At 31.5% G+C, this 23,564-nt stretch overlaps 1 protein-coding gene across 1 annotated transcript in view; it reads right to left on the bottom strand.

Moving 5' to 3' along the window:
• Positions 1-7,734: 7,734 nt before the first annotated feature.
• LOC140061326 (WD repeat-containing protein 27-like) overlaps positions 7,735-23,564 on the bottom strand; it is a 62,124-nt gene continuing 46,294 nt past the window's right edge. Inside the window, exons 22-24 of the mRNA XM_072107835.1 lie at positions 20,552-20,650; positions 12,059-12,153; positions 7,735-7,774 (exon numbers count right to left, since the gene is read on the bottom strand). Of these exons, the coding sequence (XP_071963936.1) occupies positions 12,082-12,153; positions 20,552-20,650 (171 nt within the window). The 3' untranslated portion in view covers positions 7,735-7,774; positions 12,059-12,081. The remainder of the gene's footprint in view (positions 7,775-12,058; positions 12,154-20,551; positions 20,651-23,564) is intronic.

A 23,564-nucleotide genomic window follows, 5' to 3' on the forward strand; every position in this document is an offset into this window, starting at 1 on the left:
AACATATCCTATGGAAAATCAGTCTTAAAAACTTTGGAGAAGTGAGAAAGTACCCCAGTGTGAACAGCATAATGATTTAGGAGTACAGTAAAAAGCTATTATAATAAAGGTATCTTTTCTAAACTCCCAATAAAATTACGTTCTAATTGATACATTCTTTCCCAATTTCAAGTTAATTTTACTTACATTGTAGATATTTGGTTTAATTAAATTAACGATAACTAAATAAATGTGTTCACATTCAAACCATACACCCCAAAGCCCTGACCCTATACCAATACAATGATACATTGAACTGAAATCAAAGAAAGTATATTTACAAGATTTTAGAAGCTGAGTACAATTCGGATGCCAAAAAGCTAAATCGCCTCAATTTAGAAATGTAGACATGTTGTCGTAGCATCAATAGATGTTGAATCCAATAGCAGCGGTATTTCTGCGAATTATGTCCTTAGATTATCATTGATTGGTATTACGTGCAGATTATTAACTCTCGCATACAATAAAATTTAATATTATGCATTTATAAAGCCAAGAATACATCTACGATGGTTGAAAATGTTCATCTGGTTTGTAGATATAAGTTATTTTGGAAATATTCTTTTTTTCAAACCAACAATTAGTAAACTAACCTTCTTGACATTTATGATATTTCTGAAGAAGCTGTCCGATCAGGACAGCGAAACTGTCAAGAAGGTTAGTTTACTATTATTTCCAAAATAACTTCATTATTGGTTTTTCAAAATTGTGTAAAGGCACATCATGCATTTTAGAAAGGCATGGTCATTTTTAAGATGTACAGAGACAGAAGTGTGGCAGTCTGGCAACTATCATTAAAATGTTACTCTTTTATGCTATAAAAAAAAAAAAAAAATGGTATTACAATTCTATGTTGCTTTTCTAAAAATTTGTCTAAATACAGCTACATGCAAGAAAATAAATTACAATTCATGTCACAACCTTTGAAAGGATGTTGTCGCTAGATTTAATCCATACCAAAGTGAAGGATTATTATTAGATTAAATCACATGTATTTATAACCATCAGTCACATGACGTTCAATCACATGACTTACCCCATTCACATTGATGGAGAAAGTGGTTTTCCTTCTAAACTAGTCGCCATTTTTACTTGCGACGTCAACAGGGGCAAAGACAGTTTTTAAGGCTATTAAAACTATAATGAAATACTTATTTGGTAGCTGAAATGCAATAAAATCTGAAATGGTTGGTTATATATTCAACAGCGCTGTATTATTAGTGCAATGCTGCCAAACTAAGTGTTATTTAATGTTGTATAAAATTTCAAAATTACACATAAAAATATGTCCATAATCAAAATACTTCATAAAGAATTACAGCCTCAAATGTTGATAGTCACAGAGAGACATTATCAATATTCCCATCGCATTAAAAAAAATCCAGGTCTAATCATAATGTAATCTTTCCATAATTCGTGCTCCTGTTGGAATTAAAGGCTAATTGAGACATTGAGTCATAGGGAAATCCCCATAGCAGACTAATGAATACCAGGCCTAAAGTACAGGCTTAAAGTACAGGCCTGCACTGATTCACAATATGTTTTAAGATTGCAAGAACAATTTTCAATATATTATTGTTAAGTAAAAAAAAAACCATGCGCAATTCACTTCCAACTGTAAAAATGTCTTGGACCATATTATCAGAGTTTTTCCGATGTAAAACAAGTTTAACGGATTGAAGAATACTCTCTAACAGTCTATTAGCTGCAATTTGTGACTGGGGATATAGAATTTAATAACATTATTTTACAATAATTTTTCTTTAAATCTATTCAGCCATTCACAAAGCATTATCAATTTAAATTGTTGCTTAAAGTAGCATGGGTTCCATATAATTCTCATACAACGCCTTGTTCATTTATCTATGAAAAGAGTATTTAAAAAAAAGTAAACAATGAAAGACCCCACTCATCCGTTACATTACTGTTATAACTTAAATAGATCAGGTATTAGGCTACGACCTCCAAGAGCAAATCTTTGTAGAACTAGAAAATCCTTCGTTGTAAATAGCATTCATATTTTTAATTCTAATGTAAGACGTTAATGCAATTTTTAATTAGTTTTACATTTTTAACAGTATTTTTAACTTTTTATCTTGTATTTTTAATCTGTTATAATACTGCACGTTTTAAATTGTTGCAATATTGTTGTTTTAATCTACCAAGCAAAGTGAATTTCCATTTTTATGGACAAATAAAATTTCTTGAATCTTGAATCTTTTACATCTGAAAGGTAACAAAAGTCCTAAACAACTTTTATATCCGGCAAATTCTACTTCTGAAGTCTTGATATATCTAGACATACAGCCGTTTAAAAACTTGATGGGAGTTTTCTGAGAAGTTTTGTAAATTAATCCTAGGCCAGGGAACGTTACACACAATCGACCTCAAAGCGGTGATAGTCCAAAATCTAGCTTCAGTTTAAAGGGCAGCGAGTTAGAGATGAGCAAATATCGATGACAACCAATGAAATGATTCACAGTATACATCAGTTTAAAAAAAAACATTCTAATTAAAAATCAAACATTTTAGGAAGATACAAGCGTTGTTTACAAAGTGCAGCTTAGTAAAAACATAACATTTCTGACATTTACGATGACAACTAAATTAAACATCCGACATATTACTACTCAAAAAACAGAAGAGTTAAATTAAATGGATTCTAAATTAGAAGTTTTTGATGTGATGTCTAGTCATTTGACATAAATTTTAAATTTATATTATTCTTAATGTTGTATCATAACAAAATGAAAAGTAACCTTTATATATTTAAAAAAATTAAGATTGTTAGATTAAATTTACATTATTTATTTTGAAGCTTAGTCTGTCTAGACCTGTACTTTGACATTAATTATCCAAATAATTGAATATTAAAACTAAATTCAAATGTGTGTTTGTTATAAAATGTATGATTGATGATTATTTTAAAACTAAGGAAATAATAAATGTATCCTTCTTGTTTATTTTAGATAATTTATTCAGGAAATGAAGATGTGATACTATGCAAATTACTAATTAGAATATTACACTTTATTCAGTGCGTCATTACTGAATAAAGTTTTATTCAATATTAACAGACATTCAAGCAAAAAACAAAATAATACAGTTAGATCATTTTGTACAATAATAAAATCTATGAAAATATGAAATTTGTGGCAGGGGATTCTGTAGGCCCATGTGTTAGGTGATAACACTTACTAGGGATTTATGTTGCCCTTGAAAATTGTATCTTCTCCTGTAAGACTTGGACAATGCTTTCTCCTAGTGGCAAGCTGTCAGGGCATTCAAGATTACCAACTGTTGTTGTTTATTTTGTAAGTTTAATATTATTCAATACTTTACTTCACTTAAATTTATTTAAATTTAAATAAAATAGTGTCTTTTATATTTCTATTTTTTTTAATTAATTGTCATCCTTGAATGTTTATGTCTTGTATTGTATTTTTGTGAGGGCCTCTAATGATCAGCTTCGGCTGGATTGACCACCCTCGTAAACTAGATATTGTTGAAATAAAATAAATAAAACCTTTTACTACCCTTTTGCATTTAAAAGGTTCCCTCCCTCTTCTGACTAAATAGATCCATCCTTACGCAGCATCATTTTAATAGTTCTAATGTTAGCACTTTCACCAGTTCAAACTTTATTTTGTTAAACATGTGTAATATTCATATCCGCACATTAACCTAAATATTACTTAATAACGTACAGTACGTATGACACCAAATGTGGGTGGAACCATATGTTCTGCATTTGGAAAAATGCTTAAAATATAGAAAGTTGGGGCGGATTTTATGTCTAAATAAGTGATAGTAATTAGTGCTGATGTATAGCATCTCTGGGGTAAAAACTTCCGCTTCTCATTAGCTAACTATAAGTGCATTTGCTTTATATCAAAAATATTATTACATGGGAGATACCTACATCGAATTGAGTGCGCAAAAGGTGTATATACCTTTCTTCCTATTAAGTATTTCATCATGTTGGTGCACTATCAATTTCCCTTGTGTTATTGCAAAAAAATAAATAACATGTGTCTGTTGAATCATACTTAAACACACCTGAGTGTAGGCTAATTGCCTTGATTTGTATCACCTTTCAGTATTAGCTCTACTAAACGGTAAGATAGATAGTTTTACTACATTTTCAGCCTTTTGTAAATTTTGAAATTGTTACAAACAAACCTGCCTTTCAAAAACAAACCTGTACTGCACGCTGTTTATAACTACTCCACAGTCAAAATATGAGTGCGATAGTTACATTTAGAGTCAGAGATGACTAACCAATGGGGAAATCCTCCAACACTAGGTATGACTCGACCCAAGGGAGAAATAGTAGGGAGAGACTGGAGCCAAGCCAGCACTGCCCATTGATGACTGGACACAAGGGACTGACTAGGACTGACAGAGAAATATATTAGTCTTCCTAGGTTACGCATAGGTTGCACACTTTTTAGGTAGGTAATCAACTATTTCAGATAGATCAATGAATGCATATCATGTCTAGTTCCAACAAAGCTAGGTTCACATTCAGATCATGATCAACTTGCTCATGATGTGAAACTGCAGCAGTATTGACCACCATTGTCTTTAAAATGTTGTCCAAAGCTAATCAAAGACACTAGGTTCACATTTAGATCATGATCAACTTGCACATGATGTTTTATGTGAACCTGCAGTAGCATGACCCCCATTGTCTTGTAAATGCTATATTTTGTGTGATGATATTCAGAATTGATCATGAACAACTTGCTAATGATGTACTGTGAATTACATGTTCACAGTTTTCTTGTGAACATGTGCTTTACCACTTTCCCACATCATTTGCAAAGAAAATCATGATGAAAGTTCAATGTGAACAGTTTATTTGTTGATTTTGTGAGCCAATGTAATGTTGCTCTTTTTCCCTTTATAACATGTTATTTATATAATTATATTTTATTAGTATTTTTTGCTTCCAAATAAAATAAACAAATGATTCATTTGTACTATATATTCTACAGATTGGAAAAGAAATATTTAAATTTATGACCTTCATTTGCATAATAATTTGCATTTAATTGAAGTATCTTATCAATATTATATGATCAATTATCATTGGTCTTCTATTTGTCAACATTAATAAAAGTGTGGATATAAGGATCATGTGATCGAGATTTACTGAAATCAGTGAGTTATTTTTAACCATGAGGAAAACCACATCAACTGTGATTCATAAAACTCATGATCAACTTAAAATATGATATTAATTATTGAGACCCCAACAGATGACAGAAGAGGAAAGATTCAGTTGTCAAATAAAAGTGATGAAAAATTACTCATACAACTTTTACTGAACACATTTTCAAAATCATCCACCATTTTGTATCTAATATAGCAGGCAAAATAGCATTCAAACTCTTTCCTTTTCCCCACTTTACAATTTACACAGAGTGGCAATGGTAAAAAATATAGAATCTATTTGATTTGTTATGACCATTTACATAAAACTAATATAACCTTTCATCTTTCACCTCTTGAAATTATTTGTACCATGGCACAAACATTCATTATTTGTACCATGGCACAAACATTCATTATTTGTACCATGGCACAAACATTCATTATTTGTACCATGGCACAAACATTCATTATTTGTACCATGGCACAAACATTCATTATTTGTACCATGGCACAAACATTCATTATTTGTACCATGGCACAAACATTCATTATTTGTACCATGGCACAAACATTCATTATTTGTACCATGGCACAAACATTCATTATTTGTACCATGGCACAAACATTCATTATTTGTACCATGGCACAAACATTCATTATTTGTACCATGGCACAAACATTCATTATTTGTACCATGGCACAAACATTCATTATTTGTACCATGGCACAAACATTCATTATTTGTACCATGGCACAAACATTCATTATTTGTACCATGGCACAAACATTCATTATTTGTACCATGGCACAAACATTCATTATTTGTACCATGGCACAAACATTCATTATTTGTACCATGGCACAAACATTCATTATTTGTACCATGGCACAAACATTCATTATTTGTACCATGGCACAAACATTCATTATTTGTACCATGGCACAAACATTCATTATTTGTACCATGGCACAAACATTCATTATTTGTACCATGGCACAAACATTCATTATTTGTACCATGGCACAAACATTCATTATTTGTACCATGGCACAAACATTCATTATTTGTACCATGGCACAAACATTCATTATTTGTACCATGGCACAAACATTCATTATTTGTACCATGGCACAAACATTCATTATTTGTACCATGGCACAAACATTCATTATTTGTACCATGGCACAAACATTCATTATTTGTACCATGGCACAAACATTCATTATTTGTACCATGGCACAAACATTCATTATTTGTACCATGGCACAAACATTCATTATTTGTACCATGGCACAAACATTCATTATTTGTACCATGGCACAAACATTCATTATTTGTATACTATTGCACGCACCAAAAAAGAGTGAAAAGGATGTCATTGAAAAAAAACAAATGAAATTTTCATCCTAGATTTTAGGAAAATATCAAGATTCTTTGTAATTATTCTGGTGTTGAATATCAGACCATCAAAATTGAAATTGAAATGACAAGATTTTAAACGAACATGAATTTCAAACCAATTGTTAGCTCTTTGTGGGGTACTCACAAAATAAAATAGTGTTTACTATTTATAACCTTATAAACAGGGCACCCAGTTTTATAATACAGACAAAATGATTTACAAAACAAAGTACAGTATCATGCCAAATAACCTACAGAAGGTGAAGAGGCCAACAAGCAAAGGACTTACAACATAAATGTGGCAGAATTAGCTTTAGCCTGATAAATCATTTCACTCGCACATAGAAAGTATGCTACAAAAATTTTTTTTTGCAGTTCAATTAAAATTCAATCAATTTAAGATTAACAAATGTGCACTTGACAACCTGTTGTAAATTTCAAAGTGTTTGTGAACCGCGGAAATGTAATTAAACTACTATTCACCTATAACGATCTAATTAATGTGACTCAAGCTGGCTGAGGCCTAGACGACGACATGAAGGAATAAAGTGTTGCCTATGTTTACCCATTACCATCTTGTACAAACTTTTCAATAACACCTGGGGTATACAGGTTAATGGTACAGGGCAGGGTGAATTCCTTTTCCCCAGCTAAAAAAGTTGTGGAATAAATTGTAGAGAAAATTAAGATATGGACACTAATGCTTCACTCTTTCCCAGAATTTGGATATGGACACTAGTTTTACACGTAACAATTTGTACTGTGGTTAAGAAAATTCTTAAATGCGACTACAAACATTTAAAGACAGTACTTTTACACAAATGAGTTACATGTAGCTAGATGACTTGGTAAAATGGAATATATTCTACTTCTTCTTCTTTTAAAGAATTTTTGTGCTGTTTTGCACAGGTATATGTTTTTACAAAATAATGTTTTTAAATCAACAGAGACAGCAACAATTATTGGCAAATGATTGATATTTAAAAAAAGATAGTAACCTAAAAATAAAAGAAGGACAATATTATTCAGATAAAATAATCTTATTATTTATGCAAAAATTCAAAAATAAAGATAAAAAGTAAAGTTGTTTTACCTAAAAAATCAAATCTGCTGGAAGTGTCAGTATCGACTACTGTACAAAGAGAGTTTTCCATCCAAGCTTGCTGTGGCCAACTGCAAGATATAACATATTAATAATTAGCATGGAAAATGATATTAAACAAATATGAAAGAATTTTCTATAAGTTTCTTTATCTTCAGTAATGTATAATAATAATTAGAACATAGCAATAAAATGAACACCTTGCTTCAAGGCTCTCCGTGGCTATGTTCTGGTGCTAGAAAAAGTCATGGATTAGGATCTGGTGGTTCAGTGCTCTTTTAAATAACCCACTCAGAAACATAGAGAATTACCCCAATTTATCTTAGCCCCTGCCCTGGCTCATCTCAGCTAGCCTTGGACAAAGAAGGACTTCAAATTGGTTATTGGTTTTACACAAAGGATCCTTTTAGGGAAGATGAAAGTTGGTGACGGTCTTTTTTGTACATATGTGCACGATTCAGCATAGTCTAATAATTATCAGTATGTTTCAAATGGTCAAACATCATAGCAATCACACTACAATTTACGGCTAAATAAAGCTTTTTCTAAATTCTACTAAATCATACATTTTTCTAATTTGTAACTCAGCAAATATAAAATTTATGCATGCTATTTTTTAGAAGGGAAAAACAGATTGTCATGAAAATGTTTTATTGTAATTTTAGACATTTCGGACATTAAATGATATATATAATATATATATAAAGTTCGTTACATTTTTTCAAAACTTTATGTGAATGCTATATATGAATCAATCATATACAACAATATCCATTTATAGACAAGGTCAACAAGGGGTCACGCAGGCATTGAACATCAATCATACCAATAGCTCATGACTGATTGATATTGTTTTAAATTTACTGTCCTGATTAAAATTCTTTGAACAAAACAGCCATTCTATCAACATGTATATAAATCATTATGGTAACTATAGCAAGGAAATGTGATTTATTTATATAGGATGTATCTTATTCTTGGTTACTAGATATATGTTTTGAACCATAATAACAGTATTGATCCTATAAATATTATTGAAGTTTATGCTAATAAATTGTAAACAAATATTATACAACAAGAGATATTTCTTTCTTTCAATAACTACTGTCTACACATGCCTCTCAATATTTATCAGCAACTGTTTTCATACACTCTCTTTTTTCTAGGCCTTTCAGTCTTCAACAGAGAAACAAAAATGTATGTAGTTTTTGTCAGTCAAAAGACAACAGGTCTTTACAAAATCTAAAATAAAAGTGTGTATATATTTTAAATATCAATGAAAAAACTACCAAATTAAAAAAAACCCTCTTTATACCGACGTTATGATGACTGACCCAGGTCTGGCTCAGGAGCCTTCTGGCGTAGGAAGATAATACTAGACAGAAATGAAAGAACTCTAGAAATATCACTATCTAGAAATTCTGCTGTTAATCTTGGCATGTTACACCCATACTAGAGGAAATACATGGATTTGCAAGACATTTTAATGGTATGATGATTTAGAGTTTTTCAGACGATTCCGTGTAAATCTTCGCGACAGGTGTGAACGAGCAAAGTTAGCTATGTGTAATGACTTCCCGAAGAAAAAAGAAACTTGTCCAAGGAAGAAAAAAATGGCCAAGGAAGAAAATGAAAATATTACTACAAATAATGTACAAGTCAGAGTGCGTTAGTGGAGATGCGGCACACTCGAGGGTATTTACAATGTTGTTTCAGCTACATGATTGGCTACATCCTTAAACCCATGTTATAAAAAGTAATATCAAAAAGAAACTTTAGTTGATGGTATGTAATTATTTCCGAAAGAAAAAGGAATATTTGTAATTATTTAAATTTATAAAACCTATTGCAGACAAAATCGTAAGATAATCTTTTCCAAGAAAAAGCAAAGAACTGAAGAAAGAACAATACTGTGAGAAAAAATTGGTTCCAGGAGCCTCTAAATACTTCTATTATTTTCTATGCAAATCATGTTACTTTCGCACTAAGAATTGTAATTCTAGGATATCCCAGTTCTCAGCTTGTTGCAGGTGTATGGAAATTTCCAAAACAACATGAAGTTTCTCTTGTTCCGATTATTAACAGCTGACCATTCATATTTGCAAAATGTCCAAACGCGTGAAATTACATAAATGACAGAAAGTTTTCAACATGAATAATGTTTTGATAGAGATACGGCATTTTAAAGAAACTAGTAAATTAGATAATTACATATTATGAAGTAAAGCACTGTAACAAATTTAGAAAACCTATTATTGCCAATTATCAGGTGAATTCACATTATATTCTGGCAAAACATAATACATTTGAATTTAATAATACTTTCTCTTTGGTTTTCTCATTTTTCAAATCCAATACAAACAAAACTTTGGAATGATATATTTAAAATCATCTTGAAAAATAATTGTTTTTATTTTTTTTTTGCTGAATATTCCATTTTAATGTCACATTAATACTTTTATTTATATTTAATAAAAATCTATTGGGAGAAATACTTAATTATCCCTCGGATGTTTTTTGTCGAACATGCCATTTTATTGTCATCTAATTTCATAAAATATAGGATCAAGAAAAAAATAGTTACCTGAAAAACTGTAATTAAGGGCAAAAACAGTAAAATTGTCTGTCAGACAATGGTTTTTGGTTAAATGTAACCATATTTTTATATTAAAGTGAAATAATTTTTCTTTCTAATGAACTTTATTAAAACTGTAAAATGGCCTATTCAAAGTCTGACATTACTAATCTTTATTATTCCTGTTTTTAGGGAACAATATATCTTAAAATCTTGATTTAATATTATAACAACTTAATTGACAAAATATATTGTGTGTCAAATAGCAACCTGTTCAGTTTTTAAATTAAATGCGTTACATACTGGCCATGCCGTCCATGTTAACAAACAAAATAAATGTAATGCAATGTTATTTTTTATGATGAATACAAATTAAGAAAACCTGCAGTAACAGGAAGAATGCTTTCAAAGCTACCAAACAGTATTTCCCAAAGTAAAACACTTTACCGCGCGATACAATGGTTCCAAGTTGACTCACGCTAAGTACTGAAGCTACAGAGACCTACCACGGAACTAACCGTGCCAGTCAAGTCAATTGCTTGTCGATTTAAATTTTCATTTTAGTTATGTATTCTGTTACAAGAGTATAAGGTGCACTACTTCTTCAGTTGCATTTAGTATTAGAGTTTAAATGTCAGTGTGAAATGTACAAGATCTGTGATTTGTTGATAAATATTTGTACACCCCTGGATATATAATTTTTTTTAATAATCCCTTACAAATCCTAATGTATGATGTGTACAGAATAAATATAAATAGTAGAATTTCTTAAGTTGAAAGTTGACATTTATGCTTTCAAAAATATTCTTCCAATTCCACAGATACAAAACATTTACTTGTAAACAAATCTATAAAGTAAATTTGTATTTAATTAATCTGATACATCCGTGGCTATCGCCATTCAAAAAGGCAACACTCAGATTTTGGCTACAGTTAAGTACATGCATGTGGCGCAGTGTGTTGGGCATTGGACTAATGATCACGAGATTGTGGGTCCAAGTTCAATGCTTGTCGCAAGCTCTCCACCCAGATGTACAAATGTACAAGACACAAGTTTGCGCTGATTACTAGCTGCATTATGGGAGTATGTTTCCATACTTGTTTGATAAAAAAATGACCGGTGTAATATTTCACAACACTATGCGCTTATCCAGGATATTATTTTACAATTGTTTTGAAAAAAAATATATATATATTCAATACACCATTCATTGACCATGTGTAACACATGATGAAATACAGTATGTAATTCTCACATTATACATTCTAAAAAGGTAATCTTAGTCATTCTATGATCAAATATATTACAGTATACTAACTACTTTATTAAATGTCGAGACATTAATGTAATAATGCTTAATAACATAATAATAAAGGTCACCTATCACGTCAACATTTGAAAAAAGGTCGTAGAAGTCACGGTGTCACAATTTATTATCCAAAAATTACATAAATTGTCATTAAAATTGCAATTATTACAAAAGGTGCTAAAGCTTATTTTAAATGGCAAAGTTATTTACGGCAGGTACGTCAACATACTTGCAAAACGAAACTAACATAAAATACTAAATGATTCCCGTGGAGAACAGAAAAAATGAGCAACAATTATGCGTATTATCAGAGGAGTAGTTGATGAGATAAAAAAATATTAAACTCAACAGGTATAAATTTAAAAGTAGAGAAACTGAATTTGGTCATCAAAATTAGACAGGAAAGTTAACAAAAATGGAGCCATTCATGGAACAGTAGCACCCATGAGAAAATATTTATTGTACTGTACTTGTCTAAACTGTGACTTAGCGGTTAAACACTTATCTTCTCATCAGAAGGGTCTGGGTTCATAGCTTGTAATGAGTCAGAAATGTTTAGCAGAACCTTAGAATAAAGATGGTTTCAGTATCAGTATATATTAAAAATAATGTAAATAATTAATTAAAAAATATATATTTATAAATAAAAATACAAAAATAAAATAATAAATAAATAAAAAAAAACTAACCCCAAAAGCAGCTGTGTAAGACCACATAAAAGCTCTGCCTACACAATCAAACAAGTTTGAAAAAAAAAATGTGATGTGTCCAAATATGGTAGTGAATCATGTTAATAATATTATGTCATCATTATGCACTTGTCAATTGTATGACCCACTATACGACCCCCGGGAGAGGTGCGTCATTTGTCCGATGTGCGTCATACTTTTGAATACCATGACGCACCCGTGCGTCAAAAAGGTGACTTACCTTTAGGTGACCATGACGCACCCATTTTGACGCACTGTGACCATGTTGTTTATGATATGGTGGGTGGTAAAGTGACGGACATTGACACACCTTGTTCATTGATGTGACGTACCATCTAGGTTTTTTGACGCACCCCTGCGTCAGTAATTATTTGTAAATGACGCACCCATGACACACCTCTCCCGGGGGTCGTATAGTGAGTCATACAATTGACAAGTGCATTATGTCCATGGGTGCATCACATTTTTTTGTCACATAAAGTTTGATAGTGTAGACAGAGCTTAAGAGTAGACTACTCCATCTCTGGTGGCTTACAATAATCTACTTCTTAGTTCACACTGTCAAATTGCATGAACATGACTGAAAGTCTAAAAATAGGCATCTTAAAATTGTATTACAGGTTAAATACAGGTTTATGATTAAAATGGAAGTGATCAAGTATTAAATAAACTTATCAATCAAAATTGTATTGGTCAGTATCGGTCATTGCCCAGCCAGGAAATTGACCAATAGGATATCCTTAAAGTTCAATCATAACCTTTGATTATTAATGATAATGATTAAGGAAAACCACAATTTAATAGGACTGGTCATAAGAAATTATGAATGAAATAAAGTTGTTGAAATTTCATAATAAAAATCTTTTATTGTACTATAACAGTAGTAAATTAGGACATATATTTCATCCATCGCGATATGAGTATCACACTCGTATCATCGCAGCGGAAGTAAAAAATAGGTGGTGATGTTGGATTTCTAAAGTAATATGGTCTTAAAAAAAAACACCCAGAATCATCTAATCAAATGACGGGAATTTATTTAGGTGTAAATAACCAACTGCACATGAAATTAATTTTTAATGAGTACTGCTTAAATTAACCTTTTAATAATAACTCCATTTAATTGACCCAGATATTTATGAAAAAAATCACATTTTATAATATATATTGCATTTTATTATTATAGTAATAATTCAAAACTAAACAGGCAAAGACATTGTGTGATATTTTTGTCGTCATAAACCAATGACCCTAATACATATTAACTCCCACACATTGATATTGAACACGTTGGTATTTGTATAGGTTTAAAAAAGTTCATGACGGATAATCTCTATAAAAAATAAAAAGAAGCATTTAAAAAAATGCTAAATTGGCCAAAAAGAAAGTTTACCAAAGATATCTTCTGCATCTACTTCCAGTGGTGCAGGGTGAAGATTCAAAAGATACAAAGGAGAGACCATATGGTTATTATAGTGGAGAGAAGCATGCTTCAATTTAATATTGACCAGAGATATATGATTTAAAAAAATGAACCTCTAAATTGGCCAAAAAGAAAGTTTACCAAAGATATCTTCTGCTACTACTTTCGGTGGTGCAGGGTGCAGATTCAAAAGATACAAAGGATGGAGCATATGGTTATTATAGTGGAGAGAAGCATGCTTGAATTTAATGACCAGAGAAGTGATTTAAAAAAATGAACCTTCTCTAAATTGGCCAAAAAGAAAGTTTACCAAAGATAAATTCTGTTAGTTCTTCCAGAGGTGCTGGGTGGAAATTCAAAAGATAAGTATAGTATATACATATACACTCAATCTCTGACTACATTTTTTGTAAAATTTTTACAATTATACAATAAAATGCATCTTTACTAAGAATCACAAACTTTAAACTAAAATGTTACAAAACCACATCAGACAAAAATGCTAGCAAACATCACTGAAAAGTTCAATTTTCTGGGTTGCCCTCATCAAACTTAATTTTTGATTTGTTTTCTCCAACAGAAAATGTAAAGAAAATATGTTACACATGTCATTTTTAACATGAATTATATCAAAAATAATGAATGGGAAAACATTCCAGACATGTGAATGGTTACAGTCCACTGAAGTCTAGATAAAGGATGCTAGAAAGACAGTCAGGAAACTGTAAAAATCTGGAACACAGAATGTTAAATAAAAAAATGGTACATTTAATCAGGGAGTTGCTTATTTTACAACTTCCTGATTGAATGTACAAAATATGTATGCTAAAATAAACATTGTAACTTTGCATCTTATTCTTCTGAATGTACCGCAATAGTAACACAAGTTGAATTGGACCAAGTTGGATTAGGACACAAGACTGACTTGATTTGGGACCGAGGTAAGATTGACCGAGTTAAGAAGGACCAAGTTAAGGTGGGCTGAGTTGAAGTAAGCCGAGTAGAGGTGCACCGAGTATAGGTGGATTGAGTACATGTGGATCAGGTTCAGATGGACCGTGTTGAGGTGTAAAAGTTGGGGTGAACAGAATTGAGGTGGACAGAGTTCAAGTGGACTGAGTTAGGATAGGATAGGAGTTGATACAAGACCGAGTTGACATAGAACCAAGTTGAGAGGAACCGGGTTTGAGGTGGAATGAGTTAGGGTAGGACAGGAGTTGGCACAAGACCAAGGTAACATAGAAGGAAGTTGACATAGAACCAAGTTGACATGGTACAATGTTATATCGCATAAAAAAGAGCAATATATAAATGTAGCGATTAACATACTTATTCAAAATATTCTGTTCCTAATTATTGGTACAGTAAGGAACCCTTTCACTTTAAATGGTCGTTCAACCCTTGCCAAATATGTCAACCTTTTGATCACAAACTCAAAACCTTTCTGTCTAAATGGCAATCTGACAGGATCCAGAATAAACGTCAAATTTAAAGACTGTTGTAGGAAGCTATTAATGGTGACTTATTCTAGGTTGAACATGTACAGATATACGAACGCTGGACTGGACTACTTCATGGTAGGACACCTCCTGACCATTAAAAATTAGTTTGTAACACAATACAAAAATAAATTATAATAAATATGATTTTTAAAATTGTTACTTTGTATGATAAAATACTCAGCAAATTATGTGTATAATTTTAGTATCAAATTTGATAAATAAAACTTGATAAAAAAATAAAAAATTTCCCTGAACAAGGATACTAAAATACAACAGTTTAAATTAATGTTCAAACATCCAATTAATCAACTATAGATTTTAATACGAGAAGCAACAAGGGAAAACATGATTGTATAATAGCCATAGAAAAAAGTCATCAGGGTTTAATATTAAGTGTATGACAAAGATATACTCAACAATGACTTGCCAAAATCGCTTAAATTTACCCACGAAAATACACACAGGACATCAGAAAGAACAGCGCTATGGGAAAAACAAGGATAGTATTACTCCGTCGGGTTTATCGTGGGTGGAAAAACCGTTCATAATCCATAAAGTAAACTACACATTAATGACCATTTCTACTGGGAAATGTTCAGAGAAAAAGTGATCGGTGAAAACTATTCAAATATAAATGTGCAGTAATTACGACAGTTGAACGAAAGGGATGAACAACCTATCAGGAGGACAATGACATTAAACTTCAATTAAGCAGTTTACCTGATAAATTATCATGCTTGTTTAAAACATTGATAGATTGTTTCTTTCATCAGATACACAATAGCGTTTAATCGCCAATTAAAAGATAACATTACCAATGTTTTTTCTAGATATTATCCCTGCTGCAGAGAAAATAACTATATTCAGAGGTCCTAACTTGAAACAAAATATTTTAAAATGATTTTATTTCTCGCCCACCGATTTCATCTATTTATTAACCATATGTACTGCAGAGGATAAAACTGATCACATAGGTTTTCCAATAAAACAGATAGACAATATAAAGCATATACATGTTGAATACTCAAACAAAGGTAGCATTAAAGTTAACATCATTTAACAAGTTAAACAATTTAAATTAAATGTATTCAAACTTTTGTAAAGATGATTTAACTATGATAACCACAAGCGCCCCCACGTCTAGAATTCTTAATCAATTCATCTGCCATCTGTCTTGTATCTTGATTTACCTTTGATACTTTCAGTTTTTCACACCCAAAATATCCCCGCCCCCAGTTTCCTTTGTAGGCTCAAAAGCTCTCAAATTACATTAAAAATAAATTGAATTATCATATCAAATTTATCGAACTTACAATATAATATAGTTTTTGTGATGGGTTTATGGATTGATTTAGTTCTCCTGTTAGAAAGAAGCAGAACAGTTGAAATTTGTCAACTTAGTTGTGTGAATGAAAGCAATATATAATACACCTGTATCAAGGTGGAGAAAAAAGAATTATTGAAAATAGTTAATATTTAATAAATATTTAATAAATGAAAAGCAACTATTGTTTAAGTTCACTGGATGGTAACATCGATCAAATTAGTTTTGTCAGTTGATTCTCAATTTCAATCAAATCAGAATTTATGAATTAGCAACTCTTGTCAATTTCACTGCAAATCGCTCTGATCTATGAAAATTCTTGTCACTTTCACTTCTGGTGTTTCGTTCCTTTATGGTATACAGCCAATTCTTCTAAAATCGGAGTCTTTCAATGTCAAATTCTCAGGATTTTGTTGAAATAGAAAAACTTGGAGTGACTTTTTAGAATGTTTTTTTCTTAAATTTTTTGCTTAGGAAGAGAGGAACATATACCCTACATATTTGTGTACCGGTATATTTTTTTTTAGGGGAATAGCATGGCATTTGGCTATGACTATTATTCTGTATTTTGAAATCAATTTAAATTGACAACATCTTACAGTATCTCTTCATGGAAATGTGCAAAGATTTCATCAAATAATTCCTCTTTCGTTTTCAGAATGACTTCAACATTTTTTTTATTAACCTTGAACGTTAAATTTGAAAGAATCAATTTCAGATTTTTATCTTGTCACTAAATCTAAAGTTTATTTATCATAATTTGGAGATAATTGTAGAAATTATTATAATTGCTGACAAATTTATAAGGAACTTTAAAGTTAAAATGTGCGGATGTGCCAGTGTAACTTGGTGGTCAACAAAACTTAGATTATAACGAAATGAAATCAGCCACACAACTTTAAAAATAAAATCTTGTAGAAAAGTTTCATTGAATTTAAAATTACTGATAATTCATTTTGAAGTAAATTCTTTACTGGTGTTTACGCTCAAGCTTTACACTATCAAAATAGTTCGACAAAAAAGTGTGATCTGCCCAAATATGGTAGTGATGTGCATGTCCATATATGGGCATATCACATTTGTTTGTCACATAAAGGTTGATGTTGTAGACACAGCTTAAAAATGGTGTTATTCTGCACAAAGTATTCCTGATAGGTAGACAGAAATTTATAATACAAATACAAAATTTATATAATTACGCAATATACAGTATTTTACCTAATTCCTGGATAATAAATCTACCTCTACTATTAATAAACTGAACCTACCCCTAAATAATCTCTTCCACTACTCAAAATTGTATGTCCAATATTTTGTCGGCCATCAATGATGGATACCTAAATTCAAAATCTTTTTCCATCCCACTTTCGCAAAGAAAAACAGGAAAAGTATATTACCTTCTGTGTGAAACGGTCTAGATCAGCAATAAAATATTGGCTTGCTTACTTAAAAAGTACTTTAATTTGCGTGTGAAAAGGGCTATAGTCACAGTGCCACTACTATGTGTTTTTTAAGGCCATTATTTCACATACCGATGTTTAAAGTCTGTCCATTTTAATTTTAGAAAGGTACTTCATGATCTATGCCAACATACGAGAACACATTTGGTAGGTCGTAGGATTCACTAAACCATTTTTTTACGAAAGCAGTTTTTTTGCCATTTACTGCGATAGCCTGATTTTCAAATATTTTATCAATTATAGAGAGTAAATAAAATAAATTACAATTTATCTTGATGGTTAATAACCGATTGACATCATCTCTATTATACTTCATGAATCATAAAAAATGTGGAAGAATTTGCAATTGAATCCACAAAACATTTCTTTATAATAGCCAAATATGCAATTAACTTACAATCAGATAAATTTTGGTTACATTTATTTGTTGTTTTGACAACTCAAATTACAATTATTTGTCAATGTACCGACTTTATCATGTAGCGGTATGATATGAATCATATTTAGCCTATTTTCAAATTGAATTCATCATCTCTATACCTTTGTACAATGTCGGCATGTAACAATACATCAAGTAGTACAAACATCTTTCAAAGTGTAAAATGTAAAATGCTACTAACCACAGGATGGACTGTTTGACTTTACATAGGGTTAAATAGTGACAACTCACCATTTACTAAGAGACTTTATCCTATTATTTAGCAATTAAACAGCCCTAGGCTGTCACTGATAAACATCTCAAACATAAAAGCAAAGAACGCCTTCTACATTATTAAACACACAAAGGAAATTCCTATATACGTATTCATTTCCGCTAATAAAACGACTAAACATCGCAATTGGTAATAAAACATAAATTTAATGGAAAAGGAGATAATCTTTAAGATAAAAAACGGTATATATTTGATGATTTTTTTGTTTAGGACATTAACCTAAAAGTTGTTTTGTTGTTTTTGTATCCTTGCCGTTTTGATTGCACAGTCAGCATTTTGTAAACAAAACATTGCTGTGCTACTGTATGCAGTAGTTATAAATATTGTGTGACTGGAAACCCTGTAGAGTATGCTGTCTAAATGAAGTTCTGCCTCTCTGACAAAATTTAAGTGGTAAGTGGTAAGCGGACAGGCGGGTGAGCGTAAACCCACTCAGGATAGATACAGATTCTAGGTGGGACAAGCACGGTTTTCCACTAAAACTGATTTATTGGTTTATATTTTTTGTCTGATACTAAGGGTGCTACTAATGATTCTGTACTAATGTAGATAGGTAGGGCTATTCCTCTTTAACGTCGTCGTTCACACACTTTCAAATGCCATTAATTTCAACCTACCAATGCCATCCTTCTATACCAAGAGTGACTTTGGATAAGCGCCAAGGGTCCAGCCACCTCTTTAACCCAACCACCCAGACAGCTACATGTGCTCCCTACCATGTTCCTATACCAACTATGTTGTAGAAACAAACATCAATAAGGTTGTTTTTTTTTCATGAGTCTTATATAAGTATTTCTGAAAGTTCTTTAGCCTTTGAATGTTGTTTATTCTAATCACACCTGTTTAAATACCACTAAATATCTTACATCTCAAACATCAATAGTGCATTGGTTGCAGTAAAATCATTTATCACTTCATCAGGCTGTAACATAGTTTGTCATTATACCATAGGTAATATACACAGTGGAACACCTCCTTTTGGGACACCCATATTTAGGTGTCACCCCTTTCATGAGTGACTCCTATTATTAGGGAAACTTTACTGTAAAACGAGCGAGAGGAAATGTATGTATGTACACTACGAGTACGACCAACTCCTATTTAAGTGACATCCCATACATTACTGTTTGTGACTATTGTATGAAAAATAGGGGATTAAAAGGAACATAGGAGAAGAAGAAAGAAAATGGAAAGTTCAAGAAGAGTGAATATTAGTAATACGACATAAGCCCCTTTCACCTCACCCACGTATACAATCCCCAGGGTGTAAAAGGTCCCCACACTCAGACATCTTTCTTAGAACATTTAATGTCTAAATGTCATTAACAACATAATGCCATTTGATGATAAAGTATAATAGAGATCAAGGCCTACGTCACAAATTTAATGTAATTGTAGTGGATGACTAATGAGATTTCGTGCACAACATACAGGCAAGAAAAAGTGAAAGTAACTACTGTATATACATTTTTTTTAACTTAAATTATTTTACTAGTCTTGAAGCCAAACTTTTACTTGATGGAAGGGGAAGGGGTAACTTTGATTATGAAGTCTTGTCACTGTCCTCATTCTTTCATTGAATATTAAAATTAGTCAAAGATAGGTATTTTCACGTTAGAATTTGAAAAGCAATACTGTACTTTTCATAATTCTGTATTTTAAGTAGTGGAAGATTTTTTTTAATTCCTAAAGTCACCCTGCAACCCTTCAAAAATGTTTCGCAGCCCAAATTTTGCGAAATGTCGTTCTAAAGGATACAAGTAATATATGGAACCATGCCTCCCCACAATGTACCTTAATACACTTATCATTGTTGGGCCAAAAACCTTACCTCAGAGTAAACAGGATGATAAGCTACGTCTGTTACAGTATCCGTATGCCCTGTTAGTTTCTCAACGTATGTACCACCACGAATGTCAAATATATACGCCTGCAAAATAGAAATATTATTACAAACAAAATATAGGTTTATTATTAGTTTAATATTTGCCCGAGTAAATTGGTTAATGGGAAGAGTTAACTTTGGTGGATAGGAACCAATTACCCCGGGGAAAAAGTTAGCCTGAAAGGGCCCTCTCACAAAATGAACAAAAAAAGATATATAATGATAGGCCATCTTCAAGAGAGAACACGAGATTACTACTATTAAAACGAGTAGTGTTATTTTTAAAAAAAACTGTCCATATTATGAACATTTAAATTTATTTCAAAATTTCTTTTTTAAATTCAGCAATAACATAATAATTTAGTAAATAAAATATGTTTCTTTATGATGTTTACATTGAAAAATATTAATAACAACAATTTATGTCTTTTTAATGAACTTAAGCACTATCCTTTGAGAGAAGTAGTTTTTAGTCGCGTGCAACATGACTCTACAGCTCACTATGTCGGTCGGTCGGTAAACACTAACTTGAGCACGTGACTGCAGCCTTGTATATGGTCTTGTTCAATATGTATTTACATTTTCAATTTGATCTAGGATAGCTTAAAATCAGGAAATTAATAATATTCTAATTTGTATGGGGTAATATTATATGATTTAATGTGCAATTAATTAATGATAAATAAATTGTTATTCAAAATAGTTGTAATCATAAAATGACAGATTACTGTATTTGGTGGAATGTCTCCGATAACCAGTTACTATGGGAACATATAAACAAGCTGTCATTTTTAAATCGTTATAAAATGATGAATTAAAAGTCGTAGAATAAAAAATGATAAACCAGAAGAGGTTTACGATAAAACTACTTTTGACAACCTATAACAGTAAGACTTTCAATTTCAACGTTGATTGACGAGAATACACCACTTCCGACGACACTGATGAAACATATGGGCGTTAAGATACAATCCAAGTATATATAGCGCTAAAATAAAATCTGGTTTACGCTAAGTGCTCGAGTAATCAAAGTTAATCAATTAACGATTTAAGAACTGGGCTTTCTCAAGTTAGAGGTAATCAAAAAGAAAGTTATCATTATCGTGAAAGTATGAAACGTTTCCATCTTCACCTTCACGCCAATCGGTTAAATATTCGAGGCTGTCGACGGGCCAGGTGCGTTATTTCAATTTGGGACACGGTAGTCAAAGTTGTTACTCATTTGATAGTCAAACAGGAACATTATTCACAGCTACTTTTAATAGTATAAACATTTAGTTTATAATGTTTATTAATTACAATTATTAATAATAAAAAATTTTCAGATAAAAAGAAACTATGACACTTCCTAGGCCTCACCTCTTTAAGAAAGAAATCATAAAGAAGGGCCCTAAGTAAGAAAGTTGTTCAGGAACACAAACTCCTTAGGCCCTCTGAAGGAAACTTAATAAAAACAGGGATACTATAAAACGTTAATGCCAATATCTATTAAAAAGAATTGGAGATTGATTTTAAGATAACAAATTTTGTCAGAATTAAAAAGATAAAACTTTCATTTCTATGAAAACACAATCAACCACAAGCACGCTCTTGAGTTTAGGGTTTTATAAGAATTAAATCAGGTGACATCAGAGATTTGGGATTAAAAAACTGGAGGTCTAGTGTGACACTTTTGCATTATAGACTCATATTCAATGGAATTTTAACTTCTATATAGTAGACTTAAAACCTAGTGCACCTTTTAAAAGAGTAGAGGGTTACCCTGGAAAGAAGAATGGGTTCTGTTGTAACTGGGCATAAAGGAAGATGTTGGAAGATGTAGGCTATATGTGTTGTCCACACTTGCATGCAATTCAGCCCAGGTGGCTTGGACGACACAGGTTATATACCCCACATTACATTTAATAAGGTATAATGATGGATAATGAGCAGTAAGTTGTTATGCAATTGTCTCTTGTGTCCACATATGGTTCATCGTAACAAACCTATTTGAACCTCTGTCAACAGGATGCTGTTATCAAGGTATTCTATCGACAGGTGTACAGAATGTAGTATACAATGATAAAGAAATTTTAAAAAGCAACAATTTCAGACAAGTTTAGATAGGATAATACCACCCACAAATGTGTTTAGTTTTGAATTGTTATCATACTCATAACTGTAAACCAATATTAGTAGTGATGGAGAAATTAAGTTAAGCTAACTTATTTTGTAGACCTCAATTTATAGTCCTTTCCGAGAAGGCTCCTTTTCCCATGAGGGTCACATCATGTCATTGTGGACAAAAATAGCTCCACCATCTTTCCACGACAGTTGTATTGGAATATTATTGACTATTGGCATACAACATTATTCAATACTGAAGGCCAAGCAATTGCATAATAGGTGACATAAATCAGAAACTTTATCTTTAAATGAATGTTTAGTTTCATCCAACACAAATCAAAGAATTGTCTATTTTTACTCGATAGTAGGTACTACATTTTTGCGATGAGATGGATAACAATGATAAGCATTGTTAGACTAGGTCAAGTACCCTGGGATATCAAATTAGAAAGAATAGTGTTGAAAGATGATCCAGATATACAAATTTACATTTGGATTTCTTTTATAATTGTTAAGGTTAAATTTCTTGGTCTTAAGAGAGGGAATTAGGCTGAATTTACTTAAGTTAAGCCATGTTTCGGTATATATTGATAATAAAGTGTTTGTATACAAAAGAACCTATTAGGATTATGCGATTAACAATTGACTTAACTCCACCCTTTAACAAGCTTATGTGTTGGATTTCTAAGGTCAAGATAATTGGTTATTGAGGAGGCTAGATAATTATATGTCCTAGAAAATTAAGTCTTACGCATACAAGAAAAGTACATACAAATATTTCTGATCAGTGTCAGCAAACTGTTTTTAATTGGATGTATATTATTTGCCAAGTAAAGTAAAACCAATATTAACT

Source organism: Antedon mediterranea, chromosome 10 (genome assembly GCF_964355755.1).
Source record: "Antedon mediterranea chromosome 10, ecAntMedi1.1, whole genome shotgun sequence".
In the NCBI taxonomy this organism is placed as follows: Eukaryota; Metazoa; Echinodermata; class Crinoidea; order Comatulida; family Antedonidae; genus Antedon; species Antedon mediterranea.